The sequence below is a fragment of the Jaculus jaculus genome, chromosome 6, assembly GCF_020740685.1.
Source record: "Jaculus jaculus isolate mJacJac1 chromosome 6, mJacJac1.mat.Y.cur, whole genome shotgun sequence".
Taxonomy (NCBI): domain Eukaryota; kingdom Metazoa; phylum Chordata; class Mammalia; order Rodentia; family Dipodidae; genus Jaculus; species Jaculus jaculus.
In genome coordinates, this window is record NC_059107.1 from 99,561,014 (window position 1) to 99,584,527 (window position 23,514).

A 23,514-nucleotide genomic window follows, 5' to 3' on the forward strand; every position below is an offset into this window, starting at 1 on the left:
GATAAATGAAAAATGTAAGAGAATACTACTTTTTTTTAAAATATTTTATTTATTTATTTGAGAGCGACAGAGACAGAGAGAAAGACAGATAGAGGGAGAGAGAGAGAATGGGTGCGCCAGGGCTTCCAGCCTCTGCAAACGAACTCCAGACGCGTGCGCCCCCTTGTGCATCTGGCTAACTATACTACTTTTATCTGCTCTCAGCAATAAACAAGTTACCTTTATCTCCTGACAGTCTGTCTCCTCTACCTTTTGCCAGCTTTATTTATATTTCTTTCTTTAAATTAAAAAAAAATTTTAATTTCCAGGCATGGTGGTGTATGCCTTTAATCCCAGCACTTGGGAGGCAGAGAGAGGATTGCCATGAGTTCAAGGCCGCCCTGAGACTACATAGTGAATTCCAGGTCAACCTGAGCTAGAGTGAGACCCTACCTTGAAAAAATATTTATTTGAGAGAGGCGGATAGAGAATGGGCACACTAGGGCTGCCAGCCACTGTAAACGAACTCCACAGATGCACGTGCCACCTTGTGGATGGCTTACATGGGTCCTGGGGAATACAGCCTGGCTCCTTTGGGTTTGCGGCAAGCACCTTAGCCACTAAGCCATCTCTCAGCCCTATTTGTATTCCTTTAAAACACACAGAGGGAAAAAAAAAAAGAAACACATAGGGCACTTTTTTCTTAGGCAAGTCCTACAGACTGACATATATATGTGTGTGTGTGTGTAATTTATTTGACAGAGAAAGAGAGAGAATGGGCACACCAGGGCTTCCAGCCACTGCAAATGAACTCCAGACACATGTGCCCCCTTGTGCATCTGCCTAACATGGGTCCTGGGATATGGAATCTGGGTCCTTTGGCTTTGTAGGCAAATGCCTTAACCCCTAAGCCATCCCTCCAGCCCTTTTTTGTTTTTTTGAGGTAACGTCTTACTCTAGCCCAGGCTGACCTGGAATTCACTCTGTATTCTCAGGGTGGCCTTGACCTTCTACCAATCCTCCTTTCTCTGCCTCCCCAGTGCTGGGATTAAAGGTATGTGTCACCATGCCTGTTTTTTTCTTTTTAATTTATCTGAGTGAGAGAATGGGCACAGCAGAACCTTCAGCCACTGCCAACTAACTCCAGACGTGTGCATGTGTGAATTGGGCTTGGATCACTGAGTCTGGCTTATGTGGGACCTGGAGATTTGAACAAGTTCTTGAGCTTTGCAGGCAAGTGCCTTAACTACTAAGCAAGTCCCTGGCCTTTTTTTTTTTTTTTTTTTAAGTGTGTGTGTGAGAGAGAAAGAGAAAGAGAGGGGAGAGAATTGATATGCCAGGGCCTCCAGCCACACCATTCCAATCAAAAGGGGCAACACCTTGGGCATGTGCAACCTTGCCCACTTGCATCCCCTTATGTGTCTGGCTTGCCTGCAACCTGGTGAGTCAAACATGAGTCCTCACTAAGCCTTTTCTCCAGTCTCTTTTTAGAGAGAGAATGGGTGTCCCATGGCTTCCTACCACTGCAAATGATTACAAACAGGTGTATGTGTGCCACTTTGTGCATCTGGCTTTATGTGGGTATTGGGGATTCGAACCCAGGTTGTTAGGCTTTTACAGGCAAGCACCTTAACTGCTGAGCCATGGTTTTTTGAGAGAGCATCCGCTCTAGCCCAGGCTGACCTGGAATTTACTATGTAGTCTCAGGGTCGCTCTGAACTCACAGCTGGGCTTTTTAATATTATTATATTTTTTAATATATATTATATATACATTAATATATATAAAATTATATATACACATACATACATACAGGGGGGGGAGAAGGGAGGGAGGGAACACACAAGAGAGCTGGGCGTGGTGTGGTGGTGCGCATCTTTAATCCCAGCACTGGTGAGGAAGAGGTAGGAGGGTTGCCGTGAGTTCGAGGCCATCCTGAGATTACATAGTGAGTTCCAGGTCAGCCTGGGCTACAGTGAGATCCTACCTCTAAAAAAAAGGCCTACACAAAGTGAGGTCAGGGGAGGAGATTGAGTAAAGGAAAGGTGGAGGGAGGGCTAATCAAAATCTAACAGGATATAAATAAATCAGATGGAATACTCTGGTTATGAACAATGGAACACTCAGGAGCCATAGATCGTTGCTAGAAAAATTTCAGTAACAAGATGGGATACCTTCCAGTGAGTTATTGGTCAGGGAGGTCCCTGATGCCACCAAAACATTATAGGCCTTTGCCGAGGCCCTTGGTTTCCCACCAGGAATTGATGGTAAAGACCCTATTGCTGAAGATTCCACATACTTGGGCTGCAAGGCCATTGAGAAATCCTGCTGGAACTAAGCTGATAACCTCCTCCATGTAGACCAGCTGACAGAAAGCTGGAAGAAGCCATTCTGCATGCAGTTCAATGGGAGAAAGAGAAATCACCAGTGAAGATACTCAACAGTGGACACTGCAAGACTTATAATTGGCCAGCCAGGCCAAATGAGCCAATGGATGCAATAGTGGCACGTCTGTCATGGTGGAAACCAACTGCCCTCCAATTGGACTGGAGGCCTGCTCCATGGGAGGGAATACAGCCCTGGTACTGAAAACTTAAAATAGGGGTAGTCATGAGCCCTAGGGGTATATCATCTGTTGCTATATCTGGATAAGTGTATATACTACGCTTATCAAATTGCCCAGTAAGCACTACTTTTAATATTCATACCCTTATATTAATGCTACTCTCACTTTGGGTAGAGAATCATCTCTTTTCAGATGGCAGTGACCTTGGGACGACTCAGAAGGTATCATGGTGCTGGAAAGAAGTGACCAGAGTACTGAGTAACATCTCAATTACACCTTCCAAGGCTCAGAATCTAATGTGGAAGAGGTGGCAGAAAGAATGTAAGAGCCAAAGGAAGGGTAGGACTCCTTACAACGTGCTCCCTCCAGACATCAAATGGCCTGGATATCCATGACCTCATAGTGCCTGACACTACCTACATAAGACCATCATAACAGGAGGGAAAGATCATGACATCAAAATAAAAAAGAGACTTACTGGGCTGGAGAGATGGCTTAGCGGTTAAGCGCTTGCCTGTGAAGCCTAAGGACCCCGGTTCAAGGCTTGATTCCGCAGGACCCACGTTAGCCAGATGCACAAGGGGGTGCACACGTCTGGAGTTCGTTTGCAGTGGCTAGAAGCCCTGACGCGCCCACTCTCCCCTCTCTCTCTCTCTCTGCCTCTTTCTCTCTCTGTCACTCCCAAATAAAATAAATAAAAATAAACAAAAGAGAGACTTTCTGAGATGGGGAAGGGATATGATGGAGAATGGAATTTCAAAGGGGAAAAGGGGGAGAGGGAGGGTATTACCATGGTACACTTTTTATAACCATGGAAAATGCTTAAAAAATTGAGAAAAAAATAAATTAAATTTAAAAAAATGCCTACACATGTGCTTTCTCCTAGACGGGTGGAATACTCCAACCGTGAAATGATTCAGAACTCATTCTCTTGTGAGTGACCCAATCTCTCTTCTGAACACTTCCTTTAAATGCCCACCAAAGCCTACTATTGGAACAACAGTGCCTTCTTACTTTGGTGGCACGTCTGGCCTTTCCATTAGGAGGCCGTGGATAATCTCCCTGACTCTGGCTGTCCAGGTTGTCCTCGGTCCCAGCACCCTGCCCTTCCGCGTTCTCCGGGCCCTTGAGGAGGGCTGGACCAGCCCGGCAGGTCGCGCCAGCCCATCTGGGAATCCTGGGTGCGCACCCAGCCTCCCCGCCCCTAGGTGTGGAAAGTGCCCACCAACCTCGCACCACCCGGCCCGCCCGGCCGCCTCCAAACCCTCTTCTCCTGCGTAACCCGCCCTGCCTCCCCCCTCGATCCTCCCTCCTCTGTTACGGATTCGCACTGCGCTCGGGTGGAGGTGGCATTTCCCGGAGAGACCACGCTTCCCCTCATGCTCCCCGACGGCTCCGCCTTCCCGCCGGAGCCTGACCCTTCCCAGCGTGCCCGGCGATTCCGGCGTGCTAGGACCTGGGAGGGCAAGGCCCCAGGGCCTGGCTGAGACGCGCGAAGTGCACACTGGTAGTTGTAGTTCCGGAGCCCTCGCGGGCGGCTGAAGACTGAGGCCTGGCAGTACTCGTTGTCCCAGCGTGCTTCGCGCCTCAGCCCGCGCTCGCAGCTTCTCGTTCTCGCCGCCCGCCCTCCCGCTCCCTTGCTCGCTCGCGCTTTCCTCGCGGTTCGAGGAGACTCTGGCCACAGCTTGTGGCTGGGAAGGGAGAGGCGGTGGCCCAGGGGAAGCGAAGCTACAGTAGCGGCGGTGGGAAGATGTCGGGCGAGGATGAGCAACAGGAGCAAACTATCGCCGAGGACCTGGTCGTGACCAAGTATAAGATGGGGGGCGACATCGCCAACCGTGAGTGCGGCCTCAGGGGTCCTGGAATCCAGGCAGAGAGGGAGAGCTGTGGGGCTGTCCTCCCGAGGGGCAGGGTCCGTGCGCTGGCCTGCCGGGGCGATGCGGTGGGGAGACCTGGTGTCGTCCCGGGGACTCGGCGGCCGGGCCTGCGCTGGAATGTGGAGGTGCAGGCCGGCGACCGCGAGGAGCGCTCGCAGGGGTCCCAGCCGGGCTCCGGGCGCCGGCGGCAAGCTGCGGCTTGTGCCCCTCGCCCTTCTTCACTTCGGGTCTCGGATCCCGGCCACCTCGGAGAGCAGGCGCCCAGCGGTGGGCGACAGGAGCGCCCCTCCGTTTTTTAGTTGCTTTGCGGTCAGGAGCGGAGCCGGCACGTGTCGCCAGGCTCCCGTGCGCGTCGCCGGCTCCCCAACACCAGCTTCCCCACCACGTGCTTTGCTAGAGTCTTGACTTGAGCGCTTACCCTGGCGGGGGCTTTCTTCTCCCCCCGGCCTAGCTCGAGGGACCGCTGGACAGCACTCTTGGAGCTTCTAACACAACTCTTGCAGATAGCTCGCTTTTCTGAAGGGCGAGATTCATGACCACTAGCGACCGCCCCAGTCTTTAAAGATGGCCTTAAGTTAGCTTTCCTATTTGATTGTTCTCGGGATCTTGACGGCGTTTTGAGGTCCCGCCTTGGCTCCAACCAGGCAAGCCTGTGAACAGTACTGGGAGGGGTGGTGGCAGGCGGGGGGGACATGACTGTTTTTAGGATTGTCACAGGCCATTCTTGTCCAAGCTTTGCTTTCTCCGAACTTGCCTGCTACTTTAGGCGTATGTCTCACTTTCTGTTTTCTCTTGCCAGTTCACCTTTCCATTTTTAAAACCCACTTAGGGAGATAGCAGCTGTTAGTCTTGGAGCTTTTAAATGGTTTTGAAACTAAGGATAAACTTGAGATTCAGAATGAATTATACAAAGAGGGAGTGAACAAGATAATATAACACAGTGGTCATTTAATGAGTACCCACATTTCGGGAGCTCTTTTAGTATTTGATACTAGTGGCTTGAACAGACACAACTTCCCCTCAAGTTCCTTGCAGTTTGCAACTTGCGGTACTTGTGATCTCGGATACCAATTTGAAATTTGGGTTCACATATTCTTTGAAATCTGAGAAGTAAACCGAGTCCAGTCAGTCTCAGGGATCTTAAGATGAAGACCTCTTGGCTTATATACTTGTTTATGAGGAAATAAGCTTACATAAATTGTGATTACTAACCTAATTAGAATGTCTGCGAAGGAAAGAAGGTAACATTTAACAATGCATCAACTTCGAGTCAGCAATTCAGTGTCTCCCTTCCCATTGTCCCTGACGCCTATGAATTTCTTCTCTGCTTTACATATGCATGGGGCACCTTGGGGAGAGTCGCTCAAAGTTCGTTTATGTCATCTTTCAGTACTGTCTTTGGAAAGTCTAGGCCCTTGTCTAAGGAGACCATGTGTATACCTAGTTGCCATACAAGGTAAGGGAGAGAAATGTGTCGTTAGACATTACGGCTAGAGTCCAAGAAGCAGAACTTGTTTCTTCTTTCAGCCTTAGGACAGTTGGCACTGGGGAGTATTAAAAACCAAATCTAAGGGCTGGAGAGATGGCTAAATGGTTAAGGTTCTTGTCCGCAAAGCCTAACAACCCGGGTTTGAGTTCCCCAGTACCCATGTAAAACCAGATACACCAAGTGACACATGCATCTAAAAGTTCGTTTGCAGTAGTTAGAGGCTCTGGTGTACCATTCTTCCCCTGCCCCACTTCCTTCATCTCTCTGCTTGCAAATTAATAAACAAAAATATTAAAAAGCTGAGCTGGAGCTGGGCATGTGGGAGCACGCCTTTAATCCTAGCAGAGGTAGGAGGATCACCGTGTGTTTGAGGCCACCCTGAGAAGACAGTGAATTCCAGGTCAGCCTGGGCTAGAGTGAGACCCTACCTTGAGGTGGGGGGAGAAAAAAAACGGAATCCAGCTTTTGGGGCTCACTTGGGTGGCAACTAAACAATATATGCAGGGCTGATCTGGTGGTATTCTGTTCACAGGGGTACTTCGATCTTTGGTGGAAGCATCCAGCTCAGGTGTGTCAGTATTGAGTTTGTGTGAGAAAGGGGATGCCATGATTATGGAAGAAACAGGGAAAATCTTCAAGAAAGAAAAAGAAATGAAGAAAGGTAAAAAAAAAAAAAAAATCTATTAGCCTGGCGTGGTGGTGTGCACCTTTAATCCCAGCAGAGTTAGAAGGGTCGCCATGAGCCCAAGGCCACCCTGAGACTACATAGTGAATTCCAGGTCAGCCTGGACTAGAGTGAGGCCCTACCTCAAAACCGCCTCCCCAAAAGAAAATCCATTCTTTTTTAAATATTTTATTTATTTGAGAGAGAAAGAGGCAGATAGAGAGAGAGAAGGGCACACTAGGACCATCAGCCACTGCGCACAAAGTCCAGACGCATGTGCCACCTTGTACTTCTGGCTTATGTGGGTACTGGGAAATTGAAACTTGGTTCTTAGGCCTCTCAGGCAAGTGCCTTAACTGCTAAGCCATCTCGCCAGCCCCCCTGCCCATAAAAATCCATTTTTAATTTTCCCAGATTTTGTTTTGTTTTCACTACTACTACCTCAACTCTGAAATATTTGGTTACTTAAAATGGCAAGTTGGGTGGATAAAATTTCCTACCTTTCAGTAAGCTTAAGCACATCCCTGAAATTAAAAAGTCCTTCCATTTTTCTAAAGGGTAGCAGGGCTTCCGAGAGAGCAAGGCAGTAAGGCTCATGATTCTTTTTACAGGTATTGCCTTTCCTACCAGCATTTCGGTAAATAACTGTGTATGTCACTTCTCCCCTTTGAAGAGTGACCAGGACTATATTCTCAAGGAAGGTGACTTGGTAAAAATGTAAGGTTAAACCGTTCTAGAGCATTTGTCTTTTTCCTAAACATTTACATAGTGCCAATTCCTGACTGAGTACTGTTCTTGATTTTCAGTGATCTTGGGGTCCATGTGGATGGCTTCATAGCTAATGTGGCTCACACTTTTGTGGTTGGTGTAGCTCAGGTGGGTGTTTTTTTTGTTAACTTGTTTGTTTTGTCATTTTCTCTTTGCCCCAACCTGTAGCATCACATGGGTGTGTTCTCTCCTCCTGCCCCCGTCATGTTCACTGGCTAACCTTGCATTTGAGCACTTGTATTAATGCCAGATGAATTACTGAGTTTGTCTTATCTACAGGGTACCCAAGTAACAGGTCGGAAAGCAGATGTCATTAAGGCAGCTCACCTTTGTGCTGAAGCTGCCTTACGTCTGGTCAAGCCCGGAAACCAGGTAAGGCGTCTTAATTTAAAGTTTGGCAAAACCAAAGATGAGTTAAGCATTTGTAGCTGATCTGTATGAAATTGTTGACCACTCCTCCTCTCCCCCAAATAGTCCCCTTTGTAAATCAAACAGCTTTTTAGGATTGCCTATATTTTGTTTATTTATTTTTGGTTTTTCGGGGTAGGGTTTCACTCTAACCCAGGCTGACCTGGAAGTCAGTGTGGAGTCTCAGGATGGGCTCGAACCTGTGGCTATCCTCCTACCTCTGCCTCCCCAGTGCTGGGATTAAGGGCGTGCACCCCACGCCTGGCTCTGTCTGTATCAAGAGGCAGAAACTAAAGGGCTTCATACTGAACAGTTAGTTAACTGTGGGTGCCTATCATAGTTCTATGCAAGATGTAGTGATATATGGCTTCTTACGTAGCCTATAAAGCTCTTTCCGTTTTGGGATTTGTATTTGCATATTTCTCTAAAATAATTTGGGGTATGTAGCTAACAATGAAATAGAATTCAATTTTTATTGAATTTGGGCTTATAAAACAAGTTACAAAAGGACAAGAGATAGTAATACTAGTAAGTTCATGCTAATGAAAGACCAAATTTTGTTCTACGCTTTGCAAAAACAGTGTTAGGAAGCCCAGAGCTAATATAGTTTTCAGAAACAGAATTAAGCATGTCAGATTGACACTGGATATATTTCTCTAAAGCTGATTTTTTTTTTCTTTTCCAAGAGGCCCTCTTAATACTTAAAGCATTGGTTTTGTTTGTTTTTGAAGGGGGCTCTTAATCTGAAGCCCAGGCTAGCATCACATGCATGATGATACTTATACCTCAGCCTCCTGAGTGCTGGGACTAGAGGTGTGCACCACCATTTTTTTTTTTTTTTCTTTCTTCCTGAGGTAACGTCTAACTCTTGTCCACACTGATCTGGAACTCGGTCTATAGTTTTAGGCTGAACTCACAATGATCCTTGTACCTCTGCCTCCCCAGTGCCAGGATTAAAGGCATGTGCCATCATGCCTGGCTTTTGTACTTCATCCTTACAATATGACTTCTGCCATAGTTTCCTTATAATGATGCCTAACTTCAGAGTTGCAATGTCCTTTGAATGGTACCCGGTATGTAGTAGGCACCTGAATTAGCTGTTACTGTTGTTTTATACATTGTTATTTTATTAGTTATGTGTTGTATAATAGCTAACCTATAGCTGTCTAATCAGTTGGATTCCATACACATTTAGATAATGGGATCTTAGGTAACCCTCACTGACTTGAAAACTAACAGAAGGGCTAGCCTCTCAAACTTCTGATCTTCCTGCCCCCACTCTGAACTGGCTAGTATCTCACCCAGGTCATATATATTATTTGCAAGCAGAGAGAGAGATAAGAGAGACAGAATGGGTGTGCCAGGTCCTCCAGCTGCTACAAATGAACTCCAGACATATGTGCCACTTTGTGCATCTGGCTTTATATGGGTAGTTGGGAATTAAATTATGGTCTGCAGGAAGCACTGTAACTGCTGAGCCATGTCTGCAGCTCCAAATATTAAAAAGTACATTTTATTTATTTATTAGGTAGGGTCTCGTTCTAGCCCAAGCTGACCTGGAATTCACTGTGTAGTCTCAGGGTAACCTTGAACTCCTGGCAATCCTCCTACCTCTACCTCCTGAGTACTGGGATTAAAGGCGTGTACCACCACACCTGGCTAAAAATAATCTTAAATTCAAATTCCTTCATCATAAATAATTTCTATCATCGTAAAATGGGCTGGAGAGATGGCTTAGCAGTTAAGGCATTTGCCTGCAAAGCCAAAGGACCCAGGTTCTATTCCCCAGGACCTATGAGGCCAGATGCACAAGGAGGCCCACACGTCTGGAATTGGTTTGCAGTGGCCAGAGACCTTGGCATGCACGTTTTCTCTGTCTACCTGCCTTTTCTCTCTCAATAAATTTTAAAAAATGGGGCTGGAGGGATGGCTTAAACTATACCTTGTTCTCACTGACTTGTAATGACATAAACCATATAACGTGCTTAACATGGTAGGTTGCACATAAATGTATCATTTTATACTAGATACTAGTTACTTTTGTAGGAGATGGACTAAATTAGATGAAGAACAGATTATATTTGAAATTGTTGTAAGGGTTGTTTTTTTTTTTTTTTAAGGCAATGTAGATTGCTGTCCCCGCTGGTCAGGTAAAGTGCTAGGTACAAGGAATAAACACTGGACTTCATATTGGAAAACCTGGCTTGTGTTTTTGTTTTTGTTTTTTTAATACGTTATTTATTTGAGAGAGAGGCTTTCTAAGGTAGGGTCTCACTCTAGCTCAGGCTGACCTGGAATTCACTATGTATTCTCAGGGTGGCTTTGAACTCTCGGCGATCCTCCTACCTCTACCTCCCAAGTGCTGGGATTAAAGGTGTGCACCACCACGCCCAGCTTTTTTTCTCAATTTTTATTAACATCTTCCATGGTTATAAAAAATATCCCATGGTAATACCCCTCCCTCCCCCCACTTTCCCCTTTGAAATTCCATTATCCATCATATCCCCTTGTTTTTGTGTATGTGTGGTTTTATTTATTTATTTGAGAGCAACAGGCAGAACGAGGCAGAGAGAGAGAGAATGGATGCACCAGGGCCTCCAGCCACTGCAGACGAATTCCACATGCATGTGCCCCCTTGTGCATCTGGCTAACGTGGGTACTGGGGAATCAAGCCTCGAACCGGGGTCCTTAGGCTTCACAGACAAGTGCTTAACCGCTAAGCCATCTCTCCAGCCCTCCTCTTGTTTTTATTGTTTTTTGGGAGAGAGAAAATAGGCATGACAAGGATTTGGCCATGCTCCTGCAGAGAACCAACCTTTTTTTCTTTTTTTTTTTTTTTTTGTTTTGTTTTGTTTTGTTTTGTTTTTCAAGGTAGGGTTTCACTGTTGCCCAGGCTGACCAGAAACTCACTACATTCAGGGTGGCCTTGAATTCACAGCAATCCTCCTACTTCTGCCTCCCAAGTGCTGGGATTAAAGGCGTGCACCACCACACCTGGCTTAAAACCTAGTTTTTTTTTTTTTCTTTTTCACTCTGGTCCAGGCTAACCTGGAATTCACTGGTTAGTGTGGCCTTGAACTTATGGTGATCCTCCTACCTCTGCCTCCCATGTGCTGGGATTAAAGGCATTATTTGAGAGAGAGAGAATGGGCAATCAGCCACTGCAAACAAACTCCAGAACATGTGCCACATTGTATATCTCCCTTACGTGGGTCCTGGGGACTTGAGCCTGGTCCTTTGGCTTTGCAGGCGAGTGCCTTATCCACTAAGCCATCCCTCCAGCCTGAAACCTGGGTTTTTGACAAAATTCTTCCACTAAGTTCTTATTTAGCTTTGGTCAGATCAATATTTTTCAGCCTCAGTTTCCTCATCTTCTGGATTGAGATATATGTTTTGTTCTTTGAGAACTATTATCTAATTAGACCTTCTTTATGAATCTTTTACTTCTAGAATACACAAGTGACAGAAGCCTGGAACAAAGTTGCCCACTCATTTAACTGCACGCCAATAGAAGGTGAGACTTCAGAAAACATTTGGGAGTCTAAAAGACTCGTTTAGTAGAATTAAGGTTTTTTTTTAATTATTATTTATTTGAGAGCAACAGACAAAAAGGCAGATAGATAGAGAATGGGCGTGCCAGGGCCTCTATATGCCACCTTGTGCATCTGACTGGCTTATGTGGGTCCTGCAAAATGGAGCCTCAAACCAGGGTCCTTAGGCTTCACAGGCAAGTGCTTAACCACTAAGCCATCTCTCCAGCCCTTATTTTTACTTATTTATTTATTTGAGAGAACTAAGGGTTTTACTCCTTCAAAGATTCATCCTGGTTGTGGCTCAGTCCAAGCCTTTCAACACCCTGTTTCCATAGCCAAACACATTGATGCACCATTAAACTACTTATGTGGGTGGATTTGGAAGCTTTTTGGGATTTTGCATGGCTAGCTGATACCATATGACTTATCCTGTCTACAGGTATGCTGTCACACCAGTTGAAGCAGCATGTCATTGATGGAGAGAAAACCATTATCCAGAATCCCACAGACCAACAGAAGTAGGTGCCAACCCTTCTACCATACCACACAAGTCATTAACCTTTTTCCCAACTTAATCACCTTCTAAACTCAGATGTTACTTATTTTGTTGCTTTTTTTGTTTTAATCTCAACTACATAGGACTAGAACTTGCAGCAATCCTGCTGCTTTTTCTAGGGTTACATGTGTGAGGCACCACACCTGCTGCTAATTACCTACCCCCCCCCCCCAGGGTCTTGCTGTAGCCCAGGCTGACCAGGAATTCACTGTTGTAGTCTCAGGCTGGTCTTAAACTCCTGGCACTGCCTCCCAAGTGCTGGGATTAAAGGTGTGCACTACCACACCCTGCTTACTAATTACTCTTAATGCTTCCTTTTCTCTTTGTTCCTTTTAGGAAGGACCATGAAAAGGCTGAGTTTGAGGTACATGAAGTATATGCTGTGGATGTCCTTGTCAGCTCAGGAGAAGGCAAGGTGAGAATACCAGAGTTAGACTGAGGGTTCACTTGAGAGTGTGTTCACCAAAATGTGACCTGACTTAACTCTTTTAGGCCAAGGATGCAGGACAGAGAACCACCATTTACAAACGAGACCCCTCTAAACAATATGGCCTGAAAATGAAAACTTCACGTGCCTTTTTCAGTGAGGTGGAAAGGCGTTTTGATGCCATGCCATTTACTTTAAGGTACTGCACTTAGCAAGAATAGGCTTTGTAACCACTTGACTCTGTGTACCCAGGAACATTTTGCCTTCCCTTGATGCTCCCTCCTTCTTCCCTCTTGCCCAGACTTGTAGCTTCTTCATAAGGGCACGCCCTTTCTCCCTATCTCCTCCTTGTTTGAGGTAATGTAAAAGAGCAGTCCTAAGCATAATTACCGCTTGAGGACAGAACCAATTTCAAAACACAAGAAGGAGCTGGGCATGGTAGAGAATGCCTGTGGTGCATTCCAGAGGCTGAGACATGAAGACCCAGAGTCTAAGCCAGTCTGGGCTACATTTAGCAGGGACCTGTCTTATTAAAAAAAGAAAAAGAGGCCGGGTGTGGTGGCGCACGCCTTTAATCCCAGCACTTGGGAGGCAGAGGTAGGAGGATTACTATGAGTTTGAGGCCACCCTGAGACTCCATAGTGAATTCCAGGTCAGCCTGGGCTAGAGTGAGACCTTACCTCGGGGAGAAAAAAAAAGAGGCACCACTTGATGGGGAATTAAGGATACTTGTGAATATTGTCTCCCTCTTTCCAGAGCATTTGAAGACGAGAAGAAGGCTAGGATGGGTGTAGTGGAGTGTGCCAAACATGAGTTGCTACAACCATTTAATGTTCTCTATGAGAAGGAGGGTGAGTCTAATAGTTTTCATTTTAAGACCACTCCTCCCTTTCCCTCAGAAAATAAAAGAATATTTAATTTGAATACATTTTGAATTTTCCCATAGGTGAATTTGTTGCCCAGTTTAAATTTACAGTTCTACTCATGCCCAATGGCCCCATGCGGATAACTAGTGGTCCTTTTGAGCCTGACCTCTACAAATCTGAGATGGAGGTCCAGGATGCAGAACTAAAGGTTAGTGTGGATCAGGAAGTGGTGACTGGTTGAAAGTCCTGAAAAGAGCTACAGTGCTGAGAATAACACTTTGTGTTTCTTTCATATTCTTCAGTGTTTGTAACCTTCTTTTTTAGCAAACGAACTCCAGACACGTGCGCCCCCTTGTGCATCTGGCTAACGTGGGTTCTGGGGAATCGAGCCTTGAACTGGGGTCCTTAGGCTTCACAGGCAAGCGCTTAACCGCTACGCCATCTCTCCAACCCTAAAAATTTTTTTATTATTTATTTATTTGAGAGTGACAGAGAGAGAGAATGGGCGTGCCATGGCTTCCAGCCATTACAAATGAACTCCAGACATGTGCAACTCCTTGTGCATCTGGCTAACATGGGTCCTGGGGAACGTGCCTTGAACCGGGATCCTTAGGCTTCACAAGCAAGTGATTAACCGCTAAGCCATCTCTCCAGCCCATTTGTTACCTTTTTCTCTTGTTTTTCAGGCCCTTCTCCAGAGTTCTGCAAGTCGGAAAACCCAGAAAAAGAAGAAAAAGAAGGTGGGTTGTGATTATCCTCTTCTAAGCAGGGAACCTTACCACTCCATTTTTGTGGTGGAGTGTCATCTCACTCCTCTTAGCTCTGACCCAGAGAATCCAAGATATATTTGGTTCTGGCTGATCTCCCTCTCTCAGCTGACTTGGAAGTCAATATATAGTCTCAGGCTGGCCTTGAACTCATGGTGATTATCCTTGTTTTGCCTTCCAAGTGCCGGGACTAAAGGTGGGCACCAATAGGTCAGGCTCAATCTTTTAATTAATCTTTTCACTAATCTTTCTGACCTTGAAATATAGGCCTCCAAGACTGCAGAGAATGCCACCAGTGGGGAGACATTAGAAGAGAATGAAGCTGGGGATTGAGGTGGGTCCCATATCCCCAGCTTGCCATTCCTGCCTCATCCCCTTCCCACCACACCCCGGGCTCTGTGAAGTGCAGTTCGTCTTCTCCACCCAAGACCACCAGCAGAGCGGGGTATCCCTGTCCTCGTCCCAGTCTCCCAAACCACCCTCTTCCAACAGAAACCAGCTCCAACTGACTCTGGTCTTGGGAGGCTAGGCTTCCCTGCCACTGAAGACTACTTTAGAAACAAAGAGATTGAATAATAAAATCAGGAGTCAAAATCCATCGTCTTCAAGCCCCTCTTTCTAGCCTTTTCTACTACTCTGCTTGGTCAAAGTTTGTGGCCCTACAACAGAACAGGGAGGAGGCTAAAGCAGCCACCACCACTAAAAACCTCAGCGGAAATTTTTATACCGGTCTGATGTCAGCATTTTCTCATCCTGCTGGGGGCTTTTTTTTCTGTTCCCCATATTGTTCCCAAGTATTTAATCTGCCCTCAAAATTAAGAACTGTTCTTCAGATTATTTTTATTCACTTGTGGCAGATTCCTCGTGTGATCTAGCTAGGCCCTGTTTCTGGGATCTGAAGTTGCCCATTTATGAAGATAATTTTTCTCATCTATCAAATGGATCCTCATTTGTAACCCTTTTAGTAAATTTTGTTCTGCAGGATCCTTCCCCATTTTCACAAAGTTGTGATGACAGGATCCATCTCAACTTGTTTTCTCTGGAGTCAGTGGGGCTTTCCTTCACTCCATCTTCCAAGAACCAAAACTGGATATTCCACTGTGGTTTTGTTCCCTGTTTGAAATATTTTGACTTCCCTCCCTTGAAGGAAAACCAGGAACCAGAGAAGTAGACTTTACTAAAGAGACAACTGGCTTTCTGATGCTGTGGACTTGGATGAATTGCTGGGGGGGAGGGGTGTTATGGAGAATGGTGACAAATTTCAGTACCTCTGGCATGCTGTCCTAGGGAACCAGGGCTCCCACTAACTTATGAGGTTTTTAAAATGACATGGCATTAAAATAAATTTGGATTTGCTCATAATAATGTGCCTTTTTTTCTTCCTTTTTTGGTGGTGCTGGAGATCTACTCATGTCCTGTTACCACTGTACAACATCTTTATCAGCCCTGTCTGTTGCTCACTGTTGAAGTGGAGAATGTCACTGAAGTGATCCATGTATACTGTAAAAGCCACATAGCAAGTATATCCCTAAATTCTGGGATTGTAGGTGTGTGTTGCCACACCGTTTCTAAGGTATTAGAGATGAAATTTAGGGTTTTTGCATGCTAGGCAAACACTTTTGTATATTTGGGTGTGTCAGCACTATGTGCCCACTCTAAATTGTACTTTTTTTGTTGTTGTTGTTGTTCTTTCTCTTTTTTTTTTTTTTAATGTTATATATTTGAGAGCGACAGACACAGAGAGAAAGACAGATAGAGGGAGAGAGAGAGCATGGGCGCGCCAGGGCTTCCAGCCTCTGCAAACGAACTCCAGACGCGTGCGCCCCCTTGTGCATCTGGCTAACGTGGGACCTGGGGAACCGAGCCTCGAACCGGGGTCCTTAGGCTTCACAGGCAAGCACTTAACCGCTAAGCCATCTCTCCAGCCCAAAATTGTACTTTTTGAGAGTCCTCAAATCATGGTAATCCAATCATACCTCAGCCTCTGAAGTACTGGGATTACAGACAGGTGTGTTCCACCCAACTCTGTGGGGGTGCTTGATAATGAAGGCAGGCTGTATCCATAAGGGGACAAGAAATATGTGTGAAATCTAAACCTTCAGTTTTGCTGCAAACTTAAAACTATCAGGTTGTGGTGGCTCACCTATTATTTTAGCCCTCCATATGCTAAGGTAGAAAGAGAGTTTAAAGCTGCTACACAGTGAGTTTAAAAATTAAGCCAGGTGTGGTGGCACATGCCTTTAATCCCAGCACTCATGCTCATCCTCCTACCTCTGCCTCCTGAGCTAGAATGAAACACTACCTCAAAAAAAAAAAAAGTTGGGGGCTGGAGAGATGGCTTAGCGGTTAAGCGCTTGCCTGTGAAGCCTAAAGACCCCAGTTCGAGGCTTGGCTCCCCAGGTCCCACGTTAGCCAGATGCACAAGGGGGTGCACGCGTCTGGAGTTCATTTGCAGAGGCTGGAAGCCCTGGCGTGCCCATTCTCTCTCCCTCTGTCTTTCTCTCTGTGTCTGTCGCTCTCAAATAAATTTTAAAAAAATTAAAAAAAAAAGTTGGGCTGGAGAGATGGTTTAGCAATTAAGCCATTTGTCTGCAAAGCCAGAGGGATCCCAGGACTCTCCAGGACCCATGTAAATCAAATGAACAAGGGGGCACATGCATCTGGAGTTTGCAGTGGCTGAAGCTGGCCATGGTGGTGCACATCTTTAACCCCAGCATTTGGGAGGCAGAGTATTGCCATGTTCCAGGCCACCCAGAGACTACATAGTGAATTACAGGTTAACCTGGGCTAGAGTGAGACCCTACCTTGAAAAAACAAAAAGTTAAAGTCAGGTACACATGCCTTTAATCCCAGTAGAGGTAGGTGTGTGGCCATTAGTTTGAAGCCAGCCTGAGACTACATAGTGAATTCCAGGTCTGCCCGGGTTACAGCGAGACCCTACCTCAAAAATAAATAAATAAATAAAAATCCACATTTCTTTATAGAATAATTGATAATCCTAATATAATTTTTTTTTTAATTTTTTGGTTTTTCCAGGTAGGGTTTAACTCTAGCCCAGGCTGACCTGGAATTCACTATGTAGTCTCAGGGTGGCCTTGAACTCATGGCGATCCTCCTACCTCTGCCTCCCAAGTGCTGAGATTAAAGTCATGTGCCCTCATGCCCAGCTAAAATTTATTTATTTATTTATTTATTTATGGCTTGTCAAGGTAAGGTCTTACTCTAACCTGGTCTGACCTGGAATTTACTGTGTAGTCTCAGGGTGGCCTTGAACTCATGATGATCCTCCTACCTCTGCTTCCTGAGTGCTGTAAATAAAGGTGTACATGACCACATCCAGCTTTAAATTGTATTTTTGATGGGGCTAAGGAGATGGTTCCATTAAAGCACTTGTTTGCAAACCCTAACAGCCCAGGTTCGATCCCTTTTTACTCACCAGATAATGCAACTGGAGAAATGGCTCAGCAGCTAAAGACATTTGCTTGGAAAACTTGACAGTTGGGCTGGAGAGATGGCTTACTGGTTAAGGAGCTTGCCTGCCAAGCCCAATAACTCAGGTTCTTTGTTTGCAAAGTGTCAACCCAGGATTCAGTTCTCTACCCCAATGCATAATGTACATGTGTCTGTAGTTCATTTGCAATGGCAGGAGTTCCTAATATGCACCTGTACTCTCCTCCCACTCATAATAAACTAAAAAAAAAAAAAAACTCAAGAACTCAAATGCCCAGTTCAGTTGCCCAATCCACATAAAGCTGGACCCAAAGGGCTGGAAACATGGCTTAGTGGTTAAGAAACTTGCTTGCAAAGCTTAGTAACCAGAGTTTGATTCCCTAGTACACCATGCCAGGCATGGTGGTGCACACCTTTAATCCTAGCCTTCTGGAGAGGTGATGGTAGGAGTAACACTGAGTTCACGGCCAGCCTGAGACTACAGGTCAGCCTGGGCTAGAGCAAGACCCTACCTTGAAACCCCCCCCAAAAAAAAGTACAAAGTGGCATATGCATCTGGAGAGGTCATTTACATTGGCAGGATGCCCTGCAGCACATACTATTTCTCTCATGAATAAAATTTTTAAAAAATTTTGTTTGTAACTAGGCGTAGTGGCACATGCCTTTAATTCCAGCACTGGGTAGGCAGAGGTAGGAGGGTCGCCATGAGTTTGAGGCCACCCTGAGACTACATAGTGAATTCTAGGTCAGCGTGGGCTACAGTGAGACTCTCAAAAAGAAAAAAATTGTTTGCAAGCAGAAAGAGAGTAGGGAGAGAGAAACTGGGTATGCCAGGGCCTCCAGCCACTACAAATGAACTCCATATGCACACATCACCTTGCATATTTTGGCTTTATGCAGGAACTGGGGAATCGGACAAGTTGTTAGTCTTTGTAGGCAAGTGTCTTAACCACTGAGAAGTGTCTTCAGCCAAATAAATACGTTTTTAAACAATTTATGTTTTTTCCAAGGTAGTGTCACTCTATAGCCCAGGGTGACCTGGAATTCACTATGTTGTCTCAGGTTGGCCTGGAACTCATGGCGATCCTCCTACCTCTGCCTCCCAAGTGCTGGGTTTGCGCCACCACACCTGGCTTTTATTTTTTGAGGGACTAGGTATGTGGCTCAGTGGTTACAAGATGCTCACTTAGAAAGAATGAAAGGAGCCAGATGTGGTGGCACACACCTTTAATCTCAGCATTTGGAAGGCAGAGCTAGGAGGGTCGCAGTGAGTTCCAGGCCACCCCGAGACAACATAGTGAATTCCAGGTCAGCCTGGACCAAGAGTGAACCCCTACCTCAAAAAAACAAAAAATAAAATAATATAAAAAAGAAAGGAAGAGGAAGAAGGGAGATAAAGGAAGGAAGAGGAAGGGAAAGAGAAGTAGGGAGAGAAAAAAGGAAAAAAGGTGCCTGTTTTACAAAATCTACTGGCCTGGGTTCATTGCCCAGTTCAGTTGCCCAATCCACATAAAGCTGGACCCAAAGGGCTGGAAACATGGCTTAGTGGTTAAGAAACTTGCTTGCAAAGCTTAGTAACCAGAGTTTGATTCCCTAGTACCCATGTAAAGCCAGATGCACAAAGTGGCACATGCATCTAGAGTTTGTTTGCAGCAGCTGGAAGGCCTGGCATGCTCATTTCTCTGTCTTTTCTCCATCTCTCTCTGCTTGCAAATAGGAAAAAAAAAAGTGGGGCTGGAGAAATGGCTTAGCAGTTAAGGCGTTTGCCTACGAAGCCAAAGGACCCAGTTTTGATTCCCCAGGACCCACGTAAGCCAGAAGCTCAAGGAGCACATACATCTAGAGTTCGTTTGCAGTGGCTAGAGGCCCCATTGTGCCCATTCCATTCTCTCTCTGTCTCTTCCCCCTTTCCCTCTCCCTTCCCCCCTCCCTTCCTCCCTCCTTCCCTCCCTCTCTCTCTCCTTGCAAATAAATTAATTAATTTATTTAATTATTTTTTGGTTTTTCGAGGTAGGGTCTCACTCTGGCTCAGGCTGACCTGGAATTCACTATGTAGTCTCAGGGTGGCCTCGAACTCACGGCAATCCTCCTACCTCTGCCTCCCGAGTGCTGGGATTCAAGGCATGTGCCACCACGCCTGGCTAAATTTTTTTATTTATTTATTAGAGACAGAGAGAGAGAGAGAGATAAAGAAAGTGAGAATGGGCACACCAGGGCCTCTAGCCACTGCAAATAAACTCCATATGCATGAGCCACCATGTGCATCTGGCTTACGTGGGACCTGGAGAATCAAACCTGGGTCCTTAGGCTTCACAGGCATGCACCTTAACCATTAAGCTATCTCTCCAGCCCAAATAAATAAAATTTTCTAGAACAGGTGTCAGTCACAGTGGTGCATGCCTTTAATCCTAGCACTTGGGAGGCAGAGGTAGGAGGACTGCCATGCATTCAAGACTACCCTGAGACTACATGGTGAACTCCAGGTCAGACTGGGCTACAGCAAGACCCTACCTCAAAAAAAAAAAAAAAAAAAAAAAGTGACACAATTGTCTGACATTGTCTTTGTAGTAGCAATAGGCCCTGGTAGACCCACATCACCCGACCAAGAGCAGCTTGTGGGAAAAAAAGGATTATTTTGGTTTATAGACTGGAGGGGAGAATCCATAAAACAATGGTATGAGCAGAGGGTAGATACCACCTCCTGGCCAACATCAGGTGGACAACAGGAACAGGAGAGTGTGCCAAACACTGACTGATAAAGAGAAACTGGCTATAATGTCCACAAGCCCACCCCCAACAATAGTCTGGCTCCAGGAGACATTAATTCCTAATTATCTGCTAGGAACCTAGCATTCAAAATACCTAAATTTATGGGGGACACCTGAGTCAAGCCACCACATTCCACCCCTGGCCTCCATAAACTGGTAACTAAAAAAGTTTGGGAGGCAGAGAGAGGATTGCTGTGAGTTCAAGGCCACCCTGAGGCTACAGAGTGAATTCCAGGTCAGCCTGGACTAGAGTGAAACCCTATCTTGAAAAAACAAACAAAAATCCCCATAGTTTGTATCAGTCCCAATGATGTTCAAATATCCCTGTAATCCAAGGTCTTAACTGAGCCATAATACCAAAAACCTTCCCTCAAAACCCTATAAACGCACTACAAAAGAAGGCATGGGGCATAGCAAAGAAATATTCAACCAATATAAGATTTAAACAGGGCCAAAATCAGCGTCTGTAGCTACAAGTCCAAATCTAGCCAGTGATAAATCTCTTAGTCTGATAATTCTAACCAGCATTGGAGTTCCAATTCTACCCCTTCAGCTAGGCTACTCACAGTCCTGGAAAACTTCACCTGGGGCTGGCATCTCTGCTTAGCAGCTATCTCATTGTCCTGGCATCTCCATTGGGTCTCCACTGCAACCCATAGTCCATCTTCATGGCTCCATCAGGTCTCCATGCAGGCATCCAACAATAGCTGTTTCCAAAACAAAAGACTGTTGCAAATTCAATGACCCTCTCTTTCCTGCATTATTTTATTTTTTTATTTTATTTGCAAGAGAAAGAAGCAAATAGAATGGGCACACTAGGGCCTTCAGCCACCTTGTGCATCTGGCTCATGTGGGTCCTGGGGAATCAAACCTGGGTCCTTTGATTTTGCAGGCAAGTACCTTAACTGCTAAGTCATCTCTCCAGCCCTTTCTTGTGTTTCTTATATTCTATAATTCCAGGTGGGGTGCCAATTTGTTAATCTGGGGGGAACAAAGCAGACTTTGAAGAACAGGACACTTCTTGAGCATTCAGGCCCCCTTCAAGAGTCTACATTTTTCCTGTTGCCCCAATATAGGTCAGCTGGCCCAGTCTCAAAGACTGTAATCTTTCATATATTGCAGCTGACAGAGCAGAAGTTTTAGCCCAAAGATTTCATTTCTGTGCCATATCCCTCGGCTCACACTAGTCTTCCTATGCAAAGAAACCCTGCCCAAGTTTTCAGGACATGGGCATAACAGCAAGCTTCTCACACCAAATGCTTCTAACCCAGTCCAGCTAAGGCTCTTTCTCACCCTCACAAGCCAAACCTCACAGTCCATACTTCTTACCACATTCAGGGCTTTCAACTCTGACCAGAATAGTCCACCAAGCTCTATTTATAGCATTGTAAGGCATCTCTTAGGCCAAGGTTTCAAATCCTTCCACATTCTTGGGAAAATCACCTCCCAAAGACCAAAGCCTCACATTCAGGTGTCTAGCAGCAACACCAGTCTGGGTACTAACTTTACTGTTGCTTTTTTCTTTTTTATAAAATATTTTAAGCCAGGTATGGCGGCACATGCCTTTAATCCCAGCACTCTGGAGGCAGAGGTAGGAGGATCACCATGAGTTCAAGGCCACCCTGAGCCCACCTAGTACATTTCAGGTCAGCCTGGGTTAGAGTGAAACTCTACCTTGAAAAACCAAAATATATGTGTGTGTGTGTGTGTGTGTGTGTGTGTGTGTTAATTGCCCAATGTGGTGCACATGCCTTTAATCCCAGCACTCTGGAGGCAGAGGTAGGAGGATCACCATGAGTTCAAGGCCACCCTGAGCCCACCTAGTGCATTTCAGGTCAGCCTGGGTTAGAGTGAAACTCTACCTTGAAAAACCAAAATATGTGTGTGTGTGTGTGTGTGTGTTAATTGCCCAATGTGGTGCACATGCCTTTAATCCCAGCACTTGGGAGGCAGAGGTAGGAGGATAGCTGTGAGTTTGACGCCAGCCTGAGCTGGGCATGATAGTGCACACCTTATTCCAGCACTTGGAAGGCAGAGGTAGGTGGACCACCATGAGTTTGAGGTCACCCTGAAACTACATAGTGAATTCCAGGTCAGCCTGAGCTACAGTGAGACCCTACCTCAAAAAAGAAAAAAGAAAAGGAAAGAATTAAAAAATGAAAACCTGGGCTGGAGAGATGGCTCAGCAGTTAAGGCAGTTGCCTGCAAAGCCAAAGGACTAAAGTTCAACTCCACAGGACCTGCATAAACTGGGGCACAACATGGCACATGCATCTGGAGTGTGCAGCAGCTAGAGGCCCTGGTGCGCCTATTCTCTCTCTCCCCCCCTCTCATGCAAGTGTATACAAATGTTCTAGCTCCCCCCACCCAAAAAAAAAAAAAAAAGACCAGTCTGTTGGGCTTTCCTCAAAAAAAAAAAAGGAAAAAAAAGAAAAGAGGTGGTGGTACATGCCTTTAATCCCAGGCAAAGGTATATTGTGCGTTCAAGGCTGGCCTTGAACTACCAAAAAAAAAAAAAAAAAGAAGAAGAAGAAAAAAAAAAACATCTGGGACGACTGGGGATGTAGCCCAGTTGGTTGAGTGCTTGCCTGGGATACTGAGTCTTTAGTTGGATCCCCAGTACTATATAAATGGGGCCTATTGATACACAGTACACATCTCTAACTCTAATACTAGGGAAATTGGAGAAAGGAGTATTAGAAATCCAAGGCCAGGCTGGAGGGATGGCTTAGCAGTTCAAGCATTCGCCTGCAAGCCAAAGAACCCAGGTTCAGCCGGACTTGGTGGAGCACACCTTTAATCCCAGCACTGAGGAGGCAGAGGCAGGAGGATCGCTGTGAGTTCAAGGGCAGCCTGAGACTACATAGTGAATTCTAGGTCAGTCTGAGCTAGAGTGAGACCCTATCTTAAAAAAAAAAAAAAAAAAAAAAAGAACCCAGGTTCGATGCCCCAGGACTCACATTAGCCAGATGCACATGGGGGCACACATGTCTGGAGTTTGTTTGCAGTCGCTGGAGGCCCTGGCGTGCCCATTTTTTCACTCTCTCTCCCTCTTTTTCTGTTAAACAAATAAATAAATAAACTTAAAATAAAGAAAAGTAATTCAAGGTCACCCTCTATTTTCAGGCCAACCTGAGACTTGAAATCCTGTCTCTAAAAAACATGATATGGCAGGGCGTGGTGGCACACACCTTTAATCCCAGCACTTGGGAGGCAGAGGTAGGAGGGTCACAGTGAGTTCGAGGCCACCCTGAGACTACACAATTAACTCCAGATCAGCCTGGGCCAGAGTGAAACCCTACCTCAAAAAGCCAAGAAAGAAAAAAGAAAAGAAAAAGAAGTAAATAAAAAATAAACTTCCCAATTTCATGGAAGAGTTAGGTAAGAATCACTGGA

The 23,514-nt window shown here is 45.6% G+C and overlaps 1 protein-coding gene across 1 annotated transcript; it reads left to right on the forward strand.

Moving 5' to 3' along the window:
- Positions 1-4,139: 4,139 nt before the first annotated feature.
- Positions 4,140-15,262, forward strand: Pa2g4 (proliferation-associated 2G4). The gene is made up of 13 exons (XM_004649970.2): positions 4,140-4,383; positions 6,444-6,572; positions 7,187-7,292; positions 7,382-7,451; positions 7,623-7,715; positions 11,202-11,265; positions 11,724-11,802; positions 12,177-12,255; positions 12,333-12,466; positions 13,024-13,118; positions 13,214-13,341; positions 13,820-13,873; positions 14,168-15,262. Exons 1-13 carry the CDS (start codon positions 4,296-4,298, stop codon positions 14,231-14,233), a joined length of 1,185 nt encoding a protein of 394 aa, XP_004650027.1. The 5' UTR covers positions 4,140-4,295; the 3' UTR covers positions 14,234-15,262.
- Positions 15,263-23,514: the final 8,252 nt, after the last annotated feature.

What these genes read in the sequence shown, in the direction of transcription:
- Pa2g4 (XM_004649970.2), top strand. Translation starts at nt 4,296, where the DNA reads ATGTCGGGCGAGGATGAGCAACAGGAGCAAACTATCGCCGAGGACCTG. An exon ending in TTGTGGTTGGTGTAGCTCAG is followed by an intron (nt 7,452 to 7,622) that starts GTGGGTGTTTTT and finishes TCTTATCTACAG; the next exon opens with GGTACCCAAGTAACAGGTCG. An exon ending in AATCCCACAGACCAACAGAA is followed by an intron (nt 11,803 to 12,176) that starts GTAGGTGCCAAC and finishes TGTTCCTTTTAG; the next exon opens with GAAGGACCATGAAAAGGCTG.